At 37.2% G+C, this 23,774-nt stretch overlaps 1 protein-coding gene across 5 annotated transcripts in view; it reads left to right on the forward strand.

Moving 5' to 3' along the window:
- LOC143345127 (neural-cadherin) overlaps positions 1 to 23,774 on the forward strand; it is a 354,511-nt gene that overhangs the window by 45,922 nt on the left and 284,815 nt on the right. For 2 of the 5 annotated variants that reach the window (XM_076771962.1, XM_076771971.1), the window contains exons 2-11: positions 6,332 to 7,682; positions 9,019 to 9,063; positions 12,018 to 12,209; positions 12,901 to 13,147; positions 13,917 to 14,136; positions 14,325 to 14,601; positions 15,423 to 16,018; positions 16,779 to 16,925; positions 19,208 to 19,399; positions 23,484 to 23,674. In XM_076771962.1, the coding sequence (XP_076628077.1) occupies positions 6,386 to 7,682; positions 9,019 to 9,063; positions 12,018 to 12,209; positions 12,901 to 13,147; positions 13,917 to 14,136; positions 14,325 to 14,601; positions 15,423 to 16,018; positions 16,779 to 16,925; positions 19,208 to 19,399; positions 23,484 to 23,674 (3,404 nt within the window). In that variant the 5' untranslated portion in view covers positions 6,332 to 6,385. Of the gene's footprint in view, positions 1 to 6,331; positions 7,683 to 9,018; positions 9,064 to 11,035; positions 11,045 to 12,017; positions 12,210 to 12,900; positions 13,148 to 13,916; positions 14,137 to 14,324; positions 14,602 to 15,422; positions 16,019 to 16,778; positions 16,926 to 19,207; positions 19,400 to 23,483; positions 23,679 to 23,774 lie in introns of all 5 variants that reach the window. The other 3 variants (XM_076772006.1, XM_076771988.1, XM_076771979.1) reach the window with 3 other exon arrangements.

A 23,774-nucleotide genomic window follows, 5' to 3' on the forward strand; every position in this document is an offset into this window, starting at 1 on the left:
CGCGAGAAAGTCGAATGTCGCTTACAAGTGCACCTAGACTCGGAATAGCGGTGCCGTGAAGCGATCCAGGTTTTTTCAAAGGATGCGTAGCTATAGGCCAATGTATCGTTTTCCATGCTTGAGTCCCGTTGGTCCCAACTATAGGTTGTCACTTAATACGTTCCGAGGAGGGATTAGGTGTCGAGTTTCGCTGGACTTAACCGTAAAATACTAACTCGAGTTACGACTGCACTTCAGCGATGGGATCGAGTTCGTACATACGTTCTCGCGAGTGTAAACCAATTCTAATTATTTTTTCGTCAAAGTCGAACGTACGTGTAAAACGAAATGCATAGAATAATAGTGTTATAACTAGAGATTTGTCTTTGCAGAGAGTTGTCTCCACCCCTAAATATAATAATTCGTATCTCACTTTAAGTCCTTTCTATGTATTTGAATAGTAAGTGCATTACGTAATTTTTCGGAAATTAAAATTTGCAGTCCAGTTATAACAAAACTAATAAAAGTGGGGGCAATTATTAAGGGTGTTTCTTTATTGCCCGCGATATGCTTGATGCCATCGCTACCCACATCTGCTCACTGCTACGAGTTCCCCAATGATTCGCAGCACCAGATGATGCGACGCTTCACGGTCGCCTCTCTATCTCCACTGTTACTTTCAATCGCGTTCACAAGGGACGTAGAGACGTTGTGTGAACGACAAATCGATTTACGCTATAGCAGAGTTCATTTCTTTTTATAACATCTGTACCGCATTTCACTTTTGTGTACCTTTGTCGTACGACATCGGGGCCCCTTAAGGGAAGATCGACGCGTATTGCTTCGAAAGTAAATTGTTATCATGGAACATGGAAAAGCGAGTACGGCCATACAGGCATTATCGTTTCTGCGATCAGAATTAGATGTTTGTCTCCTTTTATGGAGACCTCCGGGACGAGTAATGATCCGCGAGAAAATAACATGTTTTATTTTTCATAATACACTCGAGAAAATATTAAATAAAAATAAGAATAATTAAATAATAATAACAGAGTCCATGTTTAGAATTATATTTGTCAGGAAAATCTTGTCCTTCCATATTTAGTATTTTCTTGAATGTATTATGAAAAATAAAAAATAAAATACTATACAGGGTGTTCGGCCACCCCTTTTTATGCATATTATGGATTTTATGCATTCAGAGCGCATGCTAATATAGAAAAGTTATGAAAAATATATTTTGTGAATTAACATAATATTAATTTTAAAGATACAATCATCAATTAGTTTTCTATAATGAAATCCGTGTTATAATAATATTAACATTATATTATATACAGGATGTTCGGTGTTTATATTCCATACAGAGCGTTTCCAATTTTAATGGGAGATTCTAGAGGCTAAAATGAGACGAAAATCAAGGATATTAATTTGTTGATTGAGGCTTCGTTAAAAAATTATAGAAACATTTCTGGCCACACAGTACATTTTCGGTAAAGAATTTTTTTCTTGAAAGTACGTGGGATTTCAGGGGTATGTCTATTTACCAAAAATGCTTGTATTTGACTCTTATAACTAAATATAATTTTTTTGGTATGATTTGATATTTTTTAATTTCGTCAAAAAATTTGTCCACATTCCTGAATTTTTTACTCGAAAATGATTAGGATTTCGCGGGTGTGTCTATTCACCAAAAATGATTGTAATTGACTCTTACAACTGAATATAATTTTTTTAGAACGATTTCAAACTTTTCATTTTCGCCGAAAAATTTAGGCACCCCTTTGTCGATTTTTCTTAAAAATTCTTTTTGCATTTTTAGTAATTTTGTTTGACGCCCTACAGAAAAGTTGTTTAATACCTTTTTGTAGGTACCCATGAGCTCTACTTCAGAAAAAAGTTTCATTGAAATATATTCACAATTGTAGGAGTTATGGCTGTTTGAAAATTGGACCATTTTTATAGGGTTTTTCTCATTTTGCGAGGTCAAGGACCAACTTTTCGAATATTTTTGGAATTTCTACATATTCTCCATCAAAATACGCGTAGTTTGCTTTTTTAAACATTAAAATCGTCCAATCCGTTCAGAAGTTATGACATTTTAAAGATTCGCATGAAATTTCGAGGAAGCATTTCTGGCCAGAAATTATATTTTCGGTAAGGAATTTTTTTCTCGAAAATGGTTAGGATTTCGAAGGTATGTCTATTCACCAAAAATGATTGTAATTAACCCCTGAAGCTGAAAATAATTTTTTTAGAACGACTTGAAATTTTTTATTTCGCCGAAAAATTAGGCACCTTCTCGAATTTTTTTCTCGAAACTGCGTAGGATTTCGAGAGTATGTCTCCTCACCAAAAGTAATTGTAATTAATCCCCGCAACTGAAAATAATTTTTTAATTTAATTTTTTAATAACTTTTTAACGAAGCCTCAATCACTAAATTGATATTCTTGATTTTCGTTTTATTTTGGCCTCTAGAATCTCCCATTAAAATTTTTCCCAGGGATAGCTGAACACCCTATATATTAGAAAAGAACGTAAATAAATTATTTCAAATGAAATTTGCCAAGGTCCACTGAACTTTTGTCCGCCACTTTAGGACTGCAAAGTGTTAAGTTCTCGAAACGTATTCCGCTTCGCACGCGAGCGGAATAAAAACTCCAATTTCGAATTGCTTGCCGGGTAACAAAATTTTTACGCTCTTTCAAATCGCACAGGAGCGTTCCTCTTAAAAGCGTCTGAAAAATCCGCTAAACGCGAATGGAATGTAACGCTCCCGAAGCTGAAAAGAAATGGCAATCATTCCGTCATTGTCTCGTTTTGTCGCGTGAAATATCAATGGCTCTGGACGCCGACTTTCGCGTGAGCAGCTCTCGAGCGGAGTGGTAGCTCGCCAGAGAGACACCGACGCAACGAACAATGTCCGCAACGTTGCACCGGAAATAAGAACCGGCGCGTACGAGTTGACCATTGTTATTTAGTAACCCCCCCGTTCCATTTGATTCTATTCACGCCCTGAGAGGACCGGACGTGAGGTCAGCCGCGGCTCGTTTAAGTTCGAAAGTAACTCCGGCGAAAAAAAGACCTACAAAAGGACAGATCTTCGTGTTCGTGCTCCTTTCAATTTCGTATCAATCGAAGGGGCCCGCCATTTTCTTTTTAACGATTAAAATAGGTGAACTTCACAGGTTGTGATTTATATTTATTATTACACAAAATAAAAAAAGAATACTTTTGCGAAAAATAAATAAAATTATTGTTTTTTTATAATATTTAATTGATTTAAAAATCGTCTACTTAGATTTGAAGAGAACAAACAACAATCGTTGTAAAATATATATTTAGCACTTTGTAGGATTTTGTTTGTTCTGTTCCGCAGCTCTGAGTCTATTGTTCTTCGATTTTGTTAACTTTCCTGAAAATTCTCGAGGTATTTTCGCCCACTTCGTAAATAGTGGTTTTATTAAATTTTCTTTATTGAAAATGTACTGGTTTATGCTTTTTTGGCCTTCCATTTTATTTTCAAAATTTAAGAATTATATATTTATGCTGTAATTAAAATTCAAAGTCTAACAATATATAACTGTTAATATATAAATGTCATAATCAACAAAATTTTATTTTGAAATTTGAAGGAATGAAGAAAATTTAAAATATTTTCACCAGCTTGTAAAAAAGTTCATTGTCCAAGTTTCAATACGTTTCTTTTTCAAAACCATGTTTCTCGGGACTGTCGATACAGTGTCTAGAGAATTTCTGAACCGATCGATCAGAAATCTCATATACATATAAAGTAGATACATCAGATTCAACCTAACCCAGACTCACAATATTTTTATATCTTCAATTTGTTTGGACCTCTCTAAGGTATACAAAATTGCTATAGTATCGGAATCCTTCTTTAAAACACTGCTATTTTGTTAAATACTATTTTTTATTGTTTTATTCCGATACGAGCTGTATCCACACTTGTACACTTTAATTATTTGTTCGTTTTATTTCTTTCTTATCACTAAAATGGTTACAATATTTTTCACAACGTGTTTATAAAATTCAGTAAAAGTCAAGGAATACAACAATGAATTGAACTTTCCTTTAATAGTCCAAATAATCCAATAGCTTTAATTATAATAGTTTATACCTTTCAACTTTTGTTTGACACATTTTTTCATATAACAAGTTGTTTTTCAGTAATTTAAATGGCAGGTTTAGATAGACCACTCTGTATTCCGTTACCACATATATCTACGTAAGTTATCAGAGCCAAGATTATTTACAGAATGATGGCGTATCTAAATAAGCCACTTTTTATTCATTTATGCAGAAAATTTTGCTGTGGCCATAAAAGCGTGCCATTTCACGATTAAAACAGTTTGTGTACAAAATGGAAAGGTGGCTACATTGATTAAGAATACTGTTGTGGCGTACCTCCCACACTCGCCGACAGAGGGCTATGCTTTTACCTTTCTCACAAGTGCTCAATTGATTATCTCTTCGTATATATACACTCTTCGACGGGTGAGTCCACTAGTAGGCCCAGAATGAAATACTCCCATCTTCCTTTCGCTCTTTTTCACCACACAGCAAGCCACCACACTGCTAATAATATTCATTCTAGTTTATTATTAGTCGCAAACGCTACTAGATGATTTTGTACAATAAACAGTGCGACAAGATCAGTATATTAAAGTCGTAGAAACACAGTTAACATCACAAGCCTCAAAGAATAGCTTCCAAAAAGGTCAAAGTTGTTGTTACGCATTTATATCTAATTCCGCAGCATACCATAAATCATGTAGTCACGCAATTCTTGAGCGACGATAAAATTACTATTCTCGAGAGGCTAGGGAAATTACCCTAGATCTTAATCTTATCGAGGACATTTGAAAACTAATAAAACGACAAATTTCTAAGAAAAAATCGTGCTAAATAAAAGCATTTTAACGGAGAAGGTAACTTGAGATTTTAGAACATTGACTTGGAAGAAACATACAAAATCATATTTATTAAATTACATAGCTCATTTTTATCCTGAATAAAATAAATTCATTTCGTTTTATTGGAATTGAAATTAATGTAATATTCTTTATCATTATTGATATCTCAACGATATAATTAATAGTCTCAATTCTAGCTGTAATTTAGATAAAAGCAAACCTCATTCCGTCCGTCATACTTATCCGCGGAGCATGTTAGCGATGTGATAAACGATTACAATTATGCAAAAGCGTCTCTTGTCTCGTGGAAGAAGTACCCGCGTAAATTATTTGCGCGTTGTTTGCAACGAAATGACCGCAATCGGGCGATCGGAAGCGAATGGAAAATCGTGCCGGTTAATGCTAAAATTGGTCGTTATGCCGGCATTATGTCGCGACTGACGTGTGCGTGGGCGTACGATGCGCGCTGTACACGCGCGGTCTGTTTAAAGGCAGACATAAATCTGAATCAGGGGACGAATTACGCCCGTCGAAATAATTTATTGCCGTTTCTGCCGGAGTTTTCGCCGGATGATCGGCATGGGAACGCGACGGATTACTTAGGGGTAATAAATCGCGTCAACCCCTGGACGAGGGTGCTACATCGATCGTGAACCAAAGGAAAATAATGTACTAATGTTTTACTTTCAACTTAGTAAAGATACAGTTACAGTTTGAACTAAAAAAAAAAGAATTTCAATTTTTTCTAAATTGGTAACATTTTAGAGCCGAAGAATCAGTTTTTCTTTGTTTTTTTCATATTTGAGATTTAAAATAAAATAGAATTAACACGTCAGATCTTTTATACGGAAATTAGAAGTTTTTACAGGTTCATACTGAGGTTCAGTTCATAAAGGAATATTTTTTACGTATGTAAAAAAAATTTCATGTCAATTTATACCTCTGTTTTTTTGCAATCACTGCAAAATGAGACGAAAACAAGTTTTAGAGAAATTTTGCAAAAATTGTAATAATGAGTTTGTGTCATTATTGAAAATATATATCGATAAATAGGCTGCAATTTCAACAATTTCCATCCCGCTGAATAATGTTTTTGGATCAATTTTGCAGACTAAATTATTAAAGTTTTCGTTTGCAACTTTGGCATTTATTTTCTGAATAGTGTTACTTGCAAAAAAAAATCAAATTTCTGACTGCCTGGTCCCCTTAAGGCTCATTCGCGACACGCACAATGAAGGTTACGTTGCTGACAGAGGAACGCAGAAATGATTCTCAGACAGAAACGTTCAATTTACGAATCATCGCCGTAAATCACCGTAGATCCAGGCACGGTTGACCAAGGGTTAACGTAATATATTAATAATAAAATTTGGTCAAATTTCCTAGATACTGATTGCATCGTTTCTGGTTTCAGGTGGTACCAGCACTCATGCCCTAGTAAAAGCACGAGCGTACAAGAGGCAGCACGATGTGGCGCATACTCGTCATCACGGTCTTGCTGGTGGCCACGTCGGTGGGCGACAAGGTAGCCGTCTTGCCCCACGATGTTTACCCGGGCTACGAGGTGACGCATTTGGACACGAAACGGCCGTCGAATTTCCGTTTGATGGAGAACGACTTCTCCAAGTTCTTCACCGTGTTACGGAACGGTCTGGTGATGACCACGTCCGATCTAGGGCCGCTGGTCGACCAACCCGTGAACTTAATCGTCCTCGAGGAGATGGCCAACGGCACGGAGAAGCATTTCCTTCATCTCTACGTGATCAATCGTCAAAACATGATCACCTTCTCGCACGATCATCTTGGCGAGGGGGAGGTGCCGGAGAACTCTGGCTCGGGCACTTTGATAGACGGTTTTCCCGTTCTGCGGGCACGCGGAAGCTTCCCCGTCCATTACACGATCCTTCCAGACGAAACTGGGGTAAGAGCGTTCGCGTTGAGGGAGGAAGAGTCGAATCAGACCGGTTTCAACCTGACGCTGAACAGCCAGGAGGTGGGCGTTAGGGTAGTGACGGCCAAACCGCTCGACAGGGAGTTTAAGAAGCTCTACACCGTCTCCATACACGCCTCCGACGTGAATTTCCTCAGCACGTCCAGCATCAATGGCGTGGTACGTATCCTCGACGAGAACGACAATAGTCCGGTGTTCGAGAAGGAGCAGTACACGTTCGAGATCAGACCCACCAACCTGAACGCGATTTACAAGAACTCCGTGGCGCTTCCTGGTTGGAAACGGTTCTCCACGGTGGGCAAGGTCGTCGCGAAGGACGCTGACGGCGATAAAGTGGCGTACAAATTGCTCACGCCCAGCAGTCTGCTGGTCGTCGTCCCGCAGACGGGGGAGCTGATGCTGGCAGGCGAACCGGAAATCACGATGGACGAGAACACCGAGTGCGTGGTGATCGTCGAAGCACACGACGTGAGGACACCGAGCCGATCGACCGAGAAACCGGCCAAGGTGATCGTCAGATTTTTGACGTCGCCGCCGATGGAGCTCGAGGTGCACCGGATACAGAAACGAAGAGTGACGAGAGCCGTCAGGCCGACGAAGAAGGTGGACTTCTCCGAGGCGGACGGCAACGTCGAGGGGAAAATTGCATTTTATCTGGAAAAAGAGAACGAGAAGGAGACGTATAAGATTAGGGACGAAAACAAGTGGGTCACAGTAGGCCCTAACGGGTCTATCATTGTCAAGCAGAAATGGGATTACGAGGAACTGGGCTCGGAAAAGACCATTGATTTTTGGGTGACCATTACCAATACAGGTAATGTATTAGAACAACATAGTCGAATAGTCTTCGGTTTCCCCGAGAAAAGATTTTTATTAAATATTATCAGCAGACTATTTGCCAAGGAGAGTTAACGAATCCTTAATTAGTATTGTACTGTTCTGTTGAACTTCGAGAATATGAACAAACATTAATATACAATGTCTGTTTGGTTCAATTCTTTGCACATCTATGTCGTGTTAGACTTTATGAATATGAACGTATACTTATCCTGTTGGTTTAAACTTTAACACTGTACGGTTACTTTCACTCGTATTCGAACAGAAAATCCCTGTCATTTAATAAATTTAGATTGTAATTTCTCTTAGTGCGAAAAATTATTAAAATTTTATTATCAGGACTCTCTAGTGGGTCGTCCAAATTTAAAATTGTATTGAACCTTTTTGTTGTTAATTTTCAAACCATTATAAAATAATCTAAAAGTACTACAAGTACAAAGCAACGTTAATGTAAAATTCAAATTTAAAATGTGTCCAGAATCTTTAAAAGTGCAATTATAAAAGTAGTATTTATAAAAAATAAAATCATCTATAAATATTGAGATAGATTGAGATATTTAAAGGTTTATATTTTAATAAATTAAAAGTAAAACTTGTAAGCAATTACACCACACACAAAACTACTTTGTAAATAGAAGTAGCAGCACACTGTAATAAACAACATTTGATAAAAATTAATGGAAAGTATTCATAATAGTTCATTATAGTGTACGAATACAAGTGGGAGTAACTGTGCATATTGTATAATTTCCTAAAGAATTCTGATCTAGACAATTTTTTTAAAATCAGTCATGCTATAATTAACATAAAAATCTATATTTGCAATTTACTATAAATTTAAACGTATTGGAATACAAATATCCGAAACATTACAGTGTGCAAAGACCATTCTCCTTTTTACTTTCTTCTCAAAAGTACAATATTCGCGGTCGATATATACAGGGTGTTTTTGATTGTAATGGACAAGTTTCGAGAGAGCAAATAGGCAGACAAAATAGAATAAATTATTTTCCTTCAAATTGAGGAATATGTAGTTTTATCGTTTATATTTAAATCTATCTACAAACATGCAAAGATCCGTCAGAATTACAAGATGTTTCTGGTCAGTTGAACCATTTTATTTATTCCATTAACAAATTAAAGAAACTGTTTTTATTTCAGACGTCACTGTATGCTTTTGCAATTTGTCCATTAAAATCAGAGACCCGCGAATGAATTTTTCAAAAAATTTGTCCTTTTGGTTAATTAAACGTAAAACTATTGACAATTCCCTTTGATTAATGTTTATTTTGTTGTTCGCTCGGCGGCCGAAGAACGGTGCTTACAGCACCCGCCGTATACCCGGTGTCCATTTGACGGTACAATGTTTTAATTATTACTTTTGCTTCGATACTATTCCGTGCATTCGATCGTCCATCAATCTTCGCGTTTATCTGTGCTATGGTTCTCTTCTTTTCTCTCGTCGCTGGAGCTTTTCTCGTACGGGGATGGAAGCTGTGCTTCTTGAGAATCGTGCGCTGCACGTTGCACCATTATTCGATCAGCACCGATCGCATAGAAAGATAGTACTAAATCGTAATAGGAGCCATACACGCAACGATCTAAGTTCGTCCCATTGCAGTAATACATAGACGTACGAAAGTTAAAGTATCGATTCGATGCAAAATATTTTTAAAGTGTACCTACGTACGACTAGCAATGTGTTTATGTTCAACATTGCCCATCATTATCATAAAATTGCAACATATTTGTATATATTATAAAATATGTAAAATATTTCATCGTCAGAAATATACGTACGACTAACAAAATGTAAATAAAACGTTTAATTTTTCAAGAAAACAAAATTATATCACGTTATGTGTACACATAGGTCTGTGACAATTAAATTTTGAACGATTCGACGTAAAATATTTCAGAAATACACGTGCAATTAACAAAGTGTCTACATTAAACATTGTCTACATTTATAATAAAACTTTGAAGTGAAATTTCTCAAGAAAACAAAATTGTATGTATACATTCTGTGTATACATAGGCGTATGACAATTAAATTTTTATCAATTCGATGTAAAATATTTCAAAAATATATACGACTAGCAAACTGTTTACATTGAACGTTGTCTATATTTATAACAAAATTGTAAAGCGAAATTTCTCAAGAAATAAAATTTTGTCACGCTATGTGTGTACTAAAAATGATACCCAGCGATGTACATACACATCTACTCTCCTTGTCGCGTTTATCATTATCGTTCGAATAATCGTATCAACGAAGGGTGTAGAAACTGTAGGAGGAATCGTTGCGTCTGTGGCCCCTATAAGGGAGGCATGGCAAGAAATATTCAACGCGAACTTCCGGCGCGAGCATATCCCGTGCAGTAGCTCGCACGTGGATACAATTTCCTTTCGGAATGGGTGACTGTTTGAGCGTTCGTTTCACATTGTGTGCTGAACGCTAATTACAGTTTGCCAGAGAAGAATGGTCGGGACGCGTGTTACGCATGAAGGGAACGGGAGAAATGAAATTACATATTCCGGCGTGTTTAAACGTTATTAATGTAGAGCGCTGCTCGAGAAATTATTACGCTATCGCCATTTTCGACAGAACGTTAGAAAAGTGTTTCGAATTTATTTTCTCCATTTTCAATCGCGAATTATACATTAGGGGAGAGTCAGCGAGCGAGAACGAAAAGTTCGTGCGTTTTTATTCAAAATAAATTCGACTGTACTGTTTCTAAAGCAAATAATTGACCAATGATATAATTTCATCTTGTTTATTCGTGACTTATACAGGGTGTTCGACCAAACTTGGGAAAAATTTTAATGGGGGATTCTAGAGATCAAAATAAGACGAAAATCAAGAATATCAATTTGTTGATTGAGACTTCGTTAAAAAGTTATTAACGTTTAGAGTTCCGTCTGTAGAACGGCGATAGGTTGACGCAGGTCAGTCCTAGTGGTTCTCACTTACAAAACTGTAAGGCTGTCTTTAAACGTTAATAACTTTTTAAGGAAGCCTCGATCAACAAATTGGTATTCTTGATTTTCGTCTTATTTCTGCCTCTAGAATCTCCCATTAAAATTTTTCCCAGGTGTGGCCAAACAGCCTGTATATTAGGGGAGAGTCATTTTGCTAGTGGTTGATAATTATATTAAAAGTCACTCTGTATCGAAAGGATTCTTTATTTAATAGGAGCTCGAGGCGTATCGATTATTCGTGAGATCCAACATTTCTTGCCATGTTTCCACTCTTAATTACATGTGCTTTTTGTGTCACCATTATTAATAACAAAACGTTTTCTTTTCCACATTCTTGGCTTCCCACAGGATTTACATGTAAGTAGACACACGTTTCGCCTTCATTTTCATTATTCGTGCAAAACATTTTACCATATATTTTGAACGAAAAGCAAAGTGAGTTTGCTACGGCTTTTGGTAGTTCTGTAGTTTGCGTAGTGTGAAGCAATTAGTTTCGCGCATCAGACGTTAATTCGAATTAGAGTTTGCTACGTAGAACGCTGTTTCTGGGTTGACAGTGTTTGACATGGGCGGTGACGGAAGAAGATGTACGTTAATAATTCAAACTCATTTTCTCCTCAAACGTTTAGAATAGAATGACGCTACGGTAAGTCGATTCAGATAGGATTTTAACGTCGTAGCGATGAAATTTCGAAAGAATTCGATTATCGTCATAATTAATGGGATTCCGAGTGCCCTGGAATATATTGTATATTTTAAAATCTTGATTCATTAATAATAAACGAAATGTAATTTCAAGCACGATCTGCTCAAATGTTTTCGACTTTCAAAATGAAATATCTATAAATATAAAACATATTATTGGATATTTTATCCATATTAAATCCTGTGTGTTGGGAAAACATTCATTCAATATTATTTCTTTTCTGTTTCGAATAATTTGTTTAATATCAATTAAAAAAAAAGTTAATTTCTATTTCCTAATGTGAAGCACTAGGATTGATTTACAGAGTGTTTCTCGTTAATTTTGCAGGGAATTTTTTCGAAGTATTTCGATAGCAATCGACGAGTCAGACCTTTCGAGCATGTAACAATGCTCGTTCCGTAATATTCGGAATACGATACATCGATAGGTCAGCATATTATATCCCGTATCGAGAAATTTCATTTCAAGGCACGCGTTGAATTTAACAGCCCAAAGGTCAAAGCGTCGGGTCTAGATAATGTCAAATGCTATTCGGTCACCGCCTTTGTTGCGCACTGTCCACCATTTTCTGTCAATGTACGCGGACGTTGCGAACGCATATCAATAATCGATCGACAATTACAGACACGGACAATCAGCGTGTCATTATCAACATGAAGGACGATAACGATGAGCTGCCGTACTTCATAAATCGACCTCTGCCAATGCAAGCGGTCGTACAGCTGAATGCACCACCGAATACTCATGTGTTTACCCTTCAAGCCCGAGATCCTGACACGGACAGCAGTATTCACTACTTCATCGTACGGGATCGGAGTACGTATTGAATTCGATATTACAATCTTACAAGAAAAAGACACGAACTATTCGATTTGAATTTTAATATACTTTCGTAGAATGATAGCAAAGAGACTACTTTGGACGTGCACAAAATATTAGGTGCAAATATTCAATAGTTTTTAAAATATAAATAATTACAGTTACGTATGCAGATGGATATGTAGAGGGATGTATGGTTAGATTATTTTAAGATGAGCTCTGAGAGGCGGTGACTATCAGTAAGATTCGTTGTTAGGCGGTCCCCTCGTCGTTACCATGGAGATGACAGTTGTTTTGGCGCCTTAGAAAATTTAAATTTTAAATTCTCTCTTTAGAATATTCAAATATAATTTTTTTTTGGAAGAAGGAATGATTTCGATGTACCTGCTACAGTAATTCATTTCTGTTGGACATAAATTCCTGTTTGAAATATATTTTCTGCACGAATAATAAAAATAGACAATCGAATGATTCTTAATAGATGAGGGAGGTCTGTAAGAGAATTTATCCTCGATCGTATAGCGTTGTCCTGTTCTTCCATTACATAGAAACGGTTTCAGTCGCCGCAAGAATTGCTTTTCGTGAAATACTTATGGATTCTTTCCATGAAAGATTGAACCTCTCATTCGACGCCAAGTGCCACGGAATTATCCGACTGAAAAATAAATGGCTACCGTTTTGCTTGCAGCTGGAGGTCGTTTCGAGGTAGACGAGAAATCCGGAGTTCTACGCACCCGGGGGACCGATTTGTTTCAGTTGGACATGGAATACGTTCTGTACGTGAAAGCGGAGGATCAGAACGGCCGTATAGATGAGAGGCGTTTTCAGTCGACTCCTGAGGCACGCCTATCGATCGTAGGTGGAAAACGCGCACCGCAGTTCTATATGGAGGCGTACGAGGCTGAGATACCGGAAAACCAGAAGAAAGACTCCGAGTGAGTTATAAAAAGAAAAGTTTTTCTTATGTTATTTAGCAACCGGGGATGAGAAATGGATTTTAGACGAAAATCCTCGGTAAAAACGTTGCTGAATGATAACAGACTTTATAGGAAGAAGTGGATAAACGATCCAGGGCAAGTGTGTTTACTGAAACTACACCTCGTGAATATAAACTGCTCATTACTAAATGGGAACAAAATAAATTTAAGTTCTTCTTCTTATTTCTAGTGGGAAAGATTGATGAAAGTATGGAGATTTAGCTCGCTGTCTAATTTTATAAATGCATCGTTTCTCAACGATCTTCTCTACTATATCATAGGATGAGAACACTCTTTATAAATACTATCGATGGTAAACTGAGAAACTGTAATCTTGTCCTGGAAATAAATCGTATTTAATGTTCTTGGCAATTTGGTTCGCCGTCATCTTTGAAAACACGTTTCTTTTTAAACAGTGTTTATGCTAAATAAATATGCGAATCAGTCAAAAGCCTAGCACAAACCAAACGTTATTATATTTAATACTGTATTTATATTATTTCTGCATTCTGTCCGCAATTTTTCTTAAGAGAAATTTCACTATTTTTAACATTTACCGAGTGGTAAATTCAAATGAAAAATAAATATTCTTCTTTTTTGCTGCACTGTAGATAAGTTGTAACATAAAAATGATAGTCCTTCATCGTTTAAGTGCTAATCAGAGGAATTTGGAATAAATACAAGTCTCGTTGTCAGCTAACGAATCGTGCTTTCTGATTCGTTTCAGTATCATATCGGTGAAGGCAAAATCGTTCGCTGATCGTGAAATTCGGTACACCCTGAAGGCGCAAGGTCAAGGCGCAGCTGGAACGTTCAATATCGGGCCAACTTCCGGCATCGTGAAGCTCGCTAAAGAATTAGACTTCGAAGATTTACGTCATCCTCACGTCTATTCTCTCATAGTAACAGCTACGGAGGATTCTGGCGGTTTTTCCACGACAGTCGAGGTACCTTATCTTTGTTTTTCTTACCCAGCTTCGAACAATTGCAACGACAAAATTTACGAATTAACATTTGACTGATTTTATTATCAGATTGCTATTTAAGTTCTGATTATAATATAAAATTGTAGTTGAATTCTTTTAAACGATTTCTATACAAAATCACATTATTATTGATGTCACCACGTTTTCAGTTGACCATTCGAGTGTCGGATGTGAACGACAACGCGCCAAAATTCGAGTTGCCCGATTACCAGGCTCACAACGTGGACGAGGACATTTCGTTGGGTTCGAGTATAATAAAAGTGAAAGCAACGGATGCAGATTCTGGAATTAACGCGGAAATAGAGTATCTTGTGTCTGACGACCACTTCAGCGTGAATTCGAACGGGATCATCGTTAATAATAAGCAGCTCGACGCTGACAACAACAACGCGTACTACGAATTTGTTGTCACAGCCAGAGACAAAGGTGTGTTTATACTTTTAAAATTACTCTAAGTAATTTCGAGATACAAAAATATTAGAATTTTTGAACGTGTTATTTTTTACTCTGCAAACACGATAAATAAATTTTGTTAAGATTTCATGACTAGGTAAATAAATAAATAACTCTAAACGTATCGTTTTATTAGTTAAATTTTACTGTATTTAATTTTTCTACAGATTCAGTATGTTTTAATAGCTTTCATTTTATTTCCAATATTGCAACCTAAACATTAATATTATAATTAATGTATGGCTGAAAATTTACTCATAGTATCATTAATATAAGGGTTAAAAATGGTACTGAAAAGATGGGTACAAATTGATAATTCGAGTTCTTCAAATATTCCATCATACAAAATTGATAATTTCAGTTCTTCAAATATTCCATCATACAAAATTGATAATTCCAGTTCTTCAAATATTCCATCATACAACATTGATAATTCCAGTCTTTTAAATTTAAAATCATTTTAATTAGTTTGATAATACAAGTGTTAAATTCTAAATTAATATTATGTTACAAGTAGACTGCAGTTGCTTATGCATTTATGAGAAATTTTAATTCTTAAGAAATTACAAAATGCACTTAATGTACAAAAATATAATTTAAGGGTTGAGACAACCCTCTGCAAAGCTTCTATTTTACCAATTCCATTAATAAAAATATGAATTCGCACTAAAATCCCCAGCCTAGTTATAAGTTTCTATCTACTATTTTTTCGTTCATCGAATGTATTTTTCCAGCAAGTAATATCATCAAAAACTTCTTGAGTTCCTCCAACTGACTTGGAACCACTGTTTCAGGCGAGCCTCCCAAAACTGGAACGGCAACGGTCCGGATATACACGAAGAATAAAAATGACGAGGAGCCGAAATTCTCTCAGCAAGTGTACACGCCGAACGTAGACGAGAACGCTGGGCCAAACACGTTGGTTACAACTGTGGTGGCGTCGGATAAGGACGGTGACAACGTACGGTTTAAATTCGCCGACGGAAATACCACTTGGGGCCAGTTCGTGATCGAGGAGATCACTGGTGTGATCCGACTGCACGGAGAAGCGATCGCGTTGAACAACGACAAATACGAGCTGAACGTGACAGCGTACGACGACGGCGCCTGCTGCCCCAAAGGAGATACTACCACGCACGCCAGCACGGCGGTCGTGGTGGTGTTTATCACGGACGTGAACGACAACAAGCCAGTGTTCAACGATTGCAACAAATACAATCCGAAAGTCGAGGAAGGCGCGCCGAACGGTAGTACCGTTATCAAGGTGCAGGCCACCGACAAGGACAAAGGCGTCAATGGACAGGTGAAATACTCGATCGTTCAACAGCCCAATCAGAAGGGTACGAAGTTCACCGTCGACGAGGAGACTGGTCAAGTTCTAACAAATAGGGTATGTAAGGAAGCTTTGATAAAAATTTTATCAATTGGGATCGTAACCCTCAAATACAAAGTAGATTCGAGTATCTTTTTTTTTGATCGATTCGTCAAAGATTTAAGAATAACACTGTTAAATTGTCGGATGAGTTTGTACAGTAATGATCAAAAAGATGAAATAGAACATTTTTGTAGAAATTTCATTTTCTTCATAAAATCATATCTTCTTATTGATGAGAGATGAAAGGGGTTTTATCACGCGAAAATGGGAAGGTCGTGAGTTGTATTTTATAAAAAAGAATATGCTGAGGCGACTCGTTGCAAAAACTAATTACTTTGTGGAATGAAAGTAGATGAATTTTTACGTTTACGCCGTGACTGTTTCGACATGTAAAAATGATATTTTTAATAAGAAAAAGTGCAAGTAATCGTTTGTGGCATTTGGGGCTTCGGTTTAGAAAGCTCGAAGAAGGTCATTTTAAGTTTTCTTTTCGTAAGAAACTAAGTCGTCAAAATGAAAATTATTTACTTTGAAAAGTTTCCCTTCGCTATATAATTTAAATTTTGCATATTCGTTGCAGTATAGTGTTTGCAAATTACTAACAAATATATTACTTTAACTACTTAATATTAAAGGTTTTAAAAACTATATTAAAGGTTTTTACAATATGAGAAGAATCTTGAAATAATATCGAATGAGTGTGCTTTCGATGATTGTATTGTTTTAAATTGAAATAAAAGAAAAACATAAAATTATTATATTTTGATATTTTCAGGTATTCGATCGCGAAGGAGACGATGGAAAATTTGTATCTGTTACTGTCAAAGCAACGGATCAAGGTGAACCTTCCTTGGAAGGAGTTTGCTCTTTCAATGTTGAAATCACTGATGTCAATGATAACCCACCTCTATTCGACCGTCAGGTGAGTCGACTTATCAAAGCCTTAAAAAACATAAGCAAACATGGTCAAATCTTACAAAACTTGTTTACAAATCGTACACTAATACATTCGATCCAAACACTAAACATAGCAGTAATTTGAAATCAGACAACTAACTCCGTTTGAAAATTAAAAATAGAAAAAGAATATTCCGTGGAAAATTATATTATTATTGTGTTATAGTCACAGTAAAAATTGCAGTCGCGAAGAGATGGGGTCGATAGTACTATAGAAATACAAAAATAAGATCAGGATTTTTATTTTATAAATAAGTTGCGTTGTGTAGAGTCATGTTTAATCCAGTTTGAAGAACATTCGCGCACATAATTCAATAGCAGGTTTGTCCGTTCCTCTCATTTGCATTCAACGCAAGTTTCATTTGTACAATTTTCTATTATTCCCTGGCGCAGGGAAATGCAACGAAGCGTCATTTCATCACAGAAAGAGAAAATTGCCTTTCATTGCATGGCCGCGGTGCGTCATTTGATGCCGTTTGTGATCTCGAGTAGCACTATCAGGGAATTCATACAGACTCATTTGAAAGAAACGCGAACTATAGACGATCGTGGTTCTCTGCTCTTTCTGCATGGTACGATTGCACGGGAATAAATTAACGGACTTTTGCAATAATAGAAGAGTCTTTTTAAAGTTTAAACCATAATATTGTCCGAGTGAGACTAAATGAAAACTATTATTTAACTTCAACGTGTTTAGCTTATTAGATATTCAAAAGATAGCAATTTTTCGATAACTACGAGAACCAAGGGACTAAAAGTAATTTTTAAAAGTGCACTCTTCGTCTTAGAAAATGCGTATTAATACTACACCTACCGGCACTACATGTATACCCATTCCTACCATAATCGGTCAAATGACTTTCTTTTTCTCTTTTACGAGACAACGTACTTCTAATTTTTCCATTACATCTATAGAAAATTGCGTTTTGATGTTTATTCGTAAGATATCCTTCTCTTTAATGTTAAACATTTTTTTAATTCCCATCGGATAGATGAAAAGAGAAAACAACTATTTAAGAAAAAGTGCTGGCTAATAATTACGCAAACATCCTGTATTTAAATCCATTTTCAATTAAATAAACAATTTATGGCCCAGTTTTATCGTACACTAGTCGTACGATCAGTAGGAATTATTGAAACTTCTCTGGGTATGTAGTGTCAAAGTAAATGTTAAAATAAACATAGAAGACAGCATAAATAATAATAGTTGATATGCTCATCGGATAGGGGATGAAATGCCCTTTAAAATGAGCGTTTGTTCGAGTCGATAGCTCCATTAGTTCCGGAGATATAGCGATTTTAGTTTCGCGTCGATGCGGTGACTAGTTTCGGAGATAGGGTTTGTTTACGTTTCGTTGTTGCGCTCGCGCGAGTCCATTCATCTCGCGCGCGTAGACAGTAGTGCGTAGTAAATTCTTGGAAATACTACGCCGCAACTGGGTTACGACAGTCACGTACGCGAGGTAGGTCAGCGCCACGCACGGGCGACAAGGAGGTCCGACTCCGCTAGACGAAGACAGAGATAGTCGAATTAAAAAAATTACCTTTTACATAAATTGCGATATCTCCGAAACGGCAAGTCCGATCGACAAAAACCAAAAACCACTTTAAAGAAGAGGCTTTGCCGCTTCTAATAATGCCTCAATAATTAATAAAACACTAGTAGTTTCGGAACTGCACGCGTCTAAACTTTTAGTATTTTTAACGCGCGTTAATAGCCTTTTTTAAGGAGCAGAGTGGAATTTAAAAAATTACGTTTTACATAAATTGCGATATCTCGAAAACGGAAAGTCCGATCGACAAAAACCAAAAACCACTTTAAAGGAGAGGCTTTGCCGCTTCTAATAATGTATCAATAATTAATAAAACACTAGTAGTTTCGGAACTGCACGCGTCTAAACTTTCAGTATTTTTAATGCTCGTTAATAGGCTTTTCTAAGGAGCAGAGTGGAATTTAAAAAATTACCTTTTACATAAATTGCGATATCTCGAAAACGGAAAGTCCGATCGACAAAAACCAAAAACCATTTTAAAGGGGAGGCTTTGCCGCTTCTAACAACTAAATGCAAGCATTAGGAGTACGTTGCCTTGTAAAAGAGAAGAAGAAAGTTATTTGACCAGTCATGGTAGAAATGGGTATACTTGTAGGATTGTTAGGTTTAGTGTTAAAATTGAGTATATTATAATTAGTGTTGTGAAATGTCTGTTCCACAACGCGTCTGCAACTAAATTCTCGTCTGTTTACAGAGATACGTAGAAAATGTGAAACAAGACGCGAGTATCGGAACAAACATTTTAAGAGTGTCGGCATCGGACGAAGATGCCGACAATAATGGTGCCATAACCTATTCGCTGAGCTCGCCTAACAATGACCAGGGCTTGGAGTATTTTGAGATTCAACCAGAGTCTGGTTGGATCGTCTTAAAGAAGCCCCTAGACGTGAGTATTCCTATTGATGATAATCCACGTATGCGTCTCTCTTTAACAGTAACAACAAAAATCGTTCTCTGGAGGAGTGCAGTGTGTTCTCGAGCAAGAGACATCTGGTTCTTCGATCTTCGATCACCATTAAATCACATCACGAACGTATCGTACAACGTAAGGCATAATACTTTAATTCGATAAAGCAAGAAACGTATATACCTGTAATTGGTGAAAAGCGTAATTAAACGCGTTGGGGGAAAAACTAATTTGTTACGAAGAACCGATTAGTAGCCGAGAATGCACCGCGCGTTCTTCAACATTATATGCCCTTGTACTCACACACATATACGTACCTTAGGCTGTCCCTATATGTGAGTGTGTATACACATAATATGATAGAATAATATATTTATAACTATACTTATACTATATGAATACAAACTTGAGTGTACACCTTCTGCCGATATATTGTACGTTTACGTTGACTTACGTTCTTTAACACGAATTCGTTTTGTTGTTGATCGGATAACTTGTATACAAATATGCGTTTGGTCGGCAATTATTTCTCTAATTATCACTAATATGCAACGAAATGAGTTTCCTTTTTACGGCACATGTATAGAACTTTTTAATTCCCATTGATATGCACAATGTGTTCACTATGGTAAATACTTAGCTATGCCTGATTTCCTCAAACGCTTCATGTACCTGAATCGATCGACCGTTCGGGCTATTTTTGCAACAGAACACTCTCTCTCTGTCTCTCTCATTCTTTCTATCGAGAACATGCTCGCGGCGCGAGTACCTATTCAAAAAAAAAAAAAAGAAAAAAAAAAAATTAATAATCATTCCAAATCGAACTTTCGAACACCTCTTGTCCAGTTTTGTTTTTATCGCCGTGGTCGGTCGCCGGCGAACGTCTTCTACTATTTTTCGTTCTCCATTTCTTCTTTTATATACATATGTATGTATATATATATATTATATATAAATACTCTTTTTTTATTTTATTTTTTCGTTTAGCTTCCGTTCGATCATTTTCTTTCTTTCTGTTGTTCCTTCAAAACTTCAGTTCGCGTGATCTGTGTTCCCGATTCGCCGAATTATGATTTTGCGTACTCGGGTGAATCTGTCGTTTATTTTCATTCCACGTTGATTTCTCGCAATTTTTCTCAAACCGGTGAACGTTTGTCGCGCGCCAGGCAAAAGTCGACCGTTGGCGAAACGAGCGTGTGCACTTTTTTCTCACTTTCCATACCTTAGCCAAGAAGAAAGATGTCTGCGTCGAATTTTTGTTCCCCTGTTTCTGTTTTTGTACACGCGTCACAGAGCCGCGGAGAAACAACGGGAAGGAACGAACGAATAACAGAGCAAAAGGAAGGGAAACGATCGATACCCAACTAATTACCTTTAATTATTCTCCTTAAACTAAATACTAATGTGAATGTTTTTCAAAAGGGAAGTGATGTTTTTTGAACTTCCAGGAGCAGGTGGGAACGACATTTTTTGAGCCCCACGTACGGTGTACTTCAACCTCTACGCATTTTGTGGTGCATCAGACATAAACAATTTTTGAAAATGCTTGCATATTTTATATGAATGTGTTTTTGATTCCTTTACAGGAACGGATCTCGCTCTCGCTCCTACATCCTTCCTCTCTGCTCTCTGCTCTCTCTATCTCTCTTCCCCCCCACCTCCTACATTACTCTGTCTCTCGTATAATTTTCATTACACTTTCGTTTTCTTCTGTTCCATTCGTTTCTGAAATTCGAAAGTTCACGACTCTTGCGGGTTTTTCTGACCTTTTCCTTTTTGCTTTTTGCAAATGTTCGACAGAATTTTTTTAACAGTTTGCATTTTGTTAAACACGAATATCGGGAGATACGTTCGATATTTTTTTTCTTTTTCTAATTTTCGTCCTCTTTCGACGAACAATTTTCTCGTTTACTTTGCATTTTGTACATTTCCGATCTTTTTTTGTTCTCGTCCCCCTTTACTCTTCGATCTGACGTTTCCTGACTTTCGTCCATCATTTTCCCGCAAACCACGACGTGACTGACAATGAGCCAAAAAAAAAAACTAAATAAATAACTAAATATAAATAACAAAAAAGAGAAACGAGAGACATTTTTTGCCGAGAGCGCAATAACAATAAACCGTAAGAAGTCTGTCCGTGGTGTGACATTTTTTCTTCTGTGATTGGGGCGGCATACCATTGTCGTAACGAAACAGAAACTAAAATATGCGGATCTATAATATACACACGACGAGCCAACGTAATATAAAAAAAAAAAAACTAATCCACGGTAAAAACGTCCATCGGTTTTTGAGTGTCGTTATAAACGAAAGAATCAGACGAGGGGTCGTCATAATTTTTTTTCCTTCTCTCTGTAACTCCGACCACCCTCCTTGATCCACCCTCTTCCCCTCACCGAGCTCTCTATTTTTCTCTCTGTCTGTTTCTGTCTTTCTATCTCTCTCTTAATTTCACGTCACCCTTGTTCCTCCCGATGCCTCTTTAAACGCATTCTTGCTTGCATGCAAATGCCTGCATTGGTTGATTTCGTAAAGGAACTAATTTGAATTTCTTATTGTTTATGTTTGTGTTCATTGCACCATTTACTTTCTTCGGATTTGATGATGACAAAAAAAAAGGGCTGTTTTCCAGTAAGTAGGAACTACATTCTTGTGTTTTCACACTTTGCATCGAGAACACAGTATAACGCATTGTTATACCAGCGCAAGAAAAAAAAAAAAAAAAGAGTATGATATTCGTTGCAGTATACTAGAGCGCCTTTCCGTTCGATTATTGACTGTGTAAAACTTATCGTTTCGATTAATTTTTTTCGCCTCTGTTGTTGTTCTATGATTATTGTCACTCGGAGACGTCACTCTGTTTTTTCTTTTTGTATCGCTATCACTTTCTGTCTCTCTTTCTATCTCTCTGTCTCTTCACTATACTCCGTCTTTGGTCAAATTTCTGTTTCATTTTTACTTTTGTCAAGTAATTTTAATTACCAAATGCGCGCGGGTTGTTTCGTTTATTGTTTTCTATCTTTCTTTGATATAAATCGTTCACTCGTGTCATCGCGCCTTTTGTTTCTTCTCTCGTCCTGGTCTCGAGCGTATCCGCAGGTGAAGGACCTCTTCGATGTTTTGCCGATAACGATTTCGCAGACTCTTGCAACACCTTTTAAAACTAAACGCCCTTTGGAGATTTATTTATTATTATTACTGTTTTTCTGTTTCGATAAAATATCAAAAGACAACCGTTTAGGGGAATCGATTCGCCGATTAATTTGTGCTGATCGTAATCGACGAGCGATGTACTATTTCAAGACGAGATGTTGACACGCTACCCACAGGCTAACTCCACTGTTCAGATTCTTGGTTCCTGGTTGGTGATCGACTCGCTTAATAACAACCAAAAACCTAAGAAACGGAGTTGCTTAGTTTAGCCTGCCATCATTTCGTCCAACAAACGTTATGCGTTACGTTCAAATTTCTGAGCTTTCGTTTAAGTTAAGAGCTACACGAAATTGCATATCTACCATCAAACGAATTCATATTTCATACTCATCATCCGTCATAAAAATGAACCGTTATCGGCACAGGGGACCGTCTACCACCGTTTTAATTATGATCGTAACCATGATATTGTTTCACGACTGTTTCATTTTAAAGATTGGGGTAAGTATCCCTTACAGGAAATAATGTCCATGTAAAAGAAAAAAAAACCGACTCGATAATGGCAGAAATTTTCAGGTCGATTTGGCAGACGCGTCGAAGAGATTATGTCTAAAAGAGGTCTGGATAAAGCGGATACACACGAGACTGCATGGTCCTTCACTCTCTTCTATCTCTTTCGTTTACGTTCTCGCGTGTTAAAAAAATACCCTCCGGGTCGTCCACGACGGCCGTGACCGCGTTCGTCGCTGAGTGACTTATCGCTTCGTGAAAACGTCAACCGGAAAAAAGCAAAAAAAAAAGTTAAAAACAAAAACGAGCGAAAAAAGCAAAAAAAAAAAAAAAAAACATCCGCCAACAACAGTCCTGAAAAAGTGTCCTGTGAGTTGACGGCCCAATGTTTTGCCACTAGCGTGACAGCTATCGCCTGCGAGTACGGGCCTCCGACAGAGGGATGCATGCCTTGCACGCAGACGTGGACGTTGAGTTAGACGTCGTAGACAGAAACAATAAACCACCTGTGTGGGATGCGAATGTATACGGCCCCATTCACATCAAAGAAAATGTCACAGTGGGTACTGTAGTGACGTCGGTGAAAGCCAGGTTTGTATGCCACGACATGACCGAGACAAGACACGTGACATGCCGTGCCGTGCCATGCAATGCTTACTCCCTGTTCTCTGTCTCTCTAGATACACGTCTT

Source organism: Colletes latitarsis, chromosome 1 (assembly GCF_051014445.1).
Source record: "Colletes latitarsis isolate SP2378_abdomen chromosome 1, iyColLati1, whole genome shotgun sequence".
In the NCBI taxonomy this organism is placed as follows: Eukaryota; Metazoa; Arthropoda; class Insecta; order Hymenoptera; family Colletidae; genus Colletes; species Colletes latitarsis.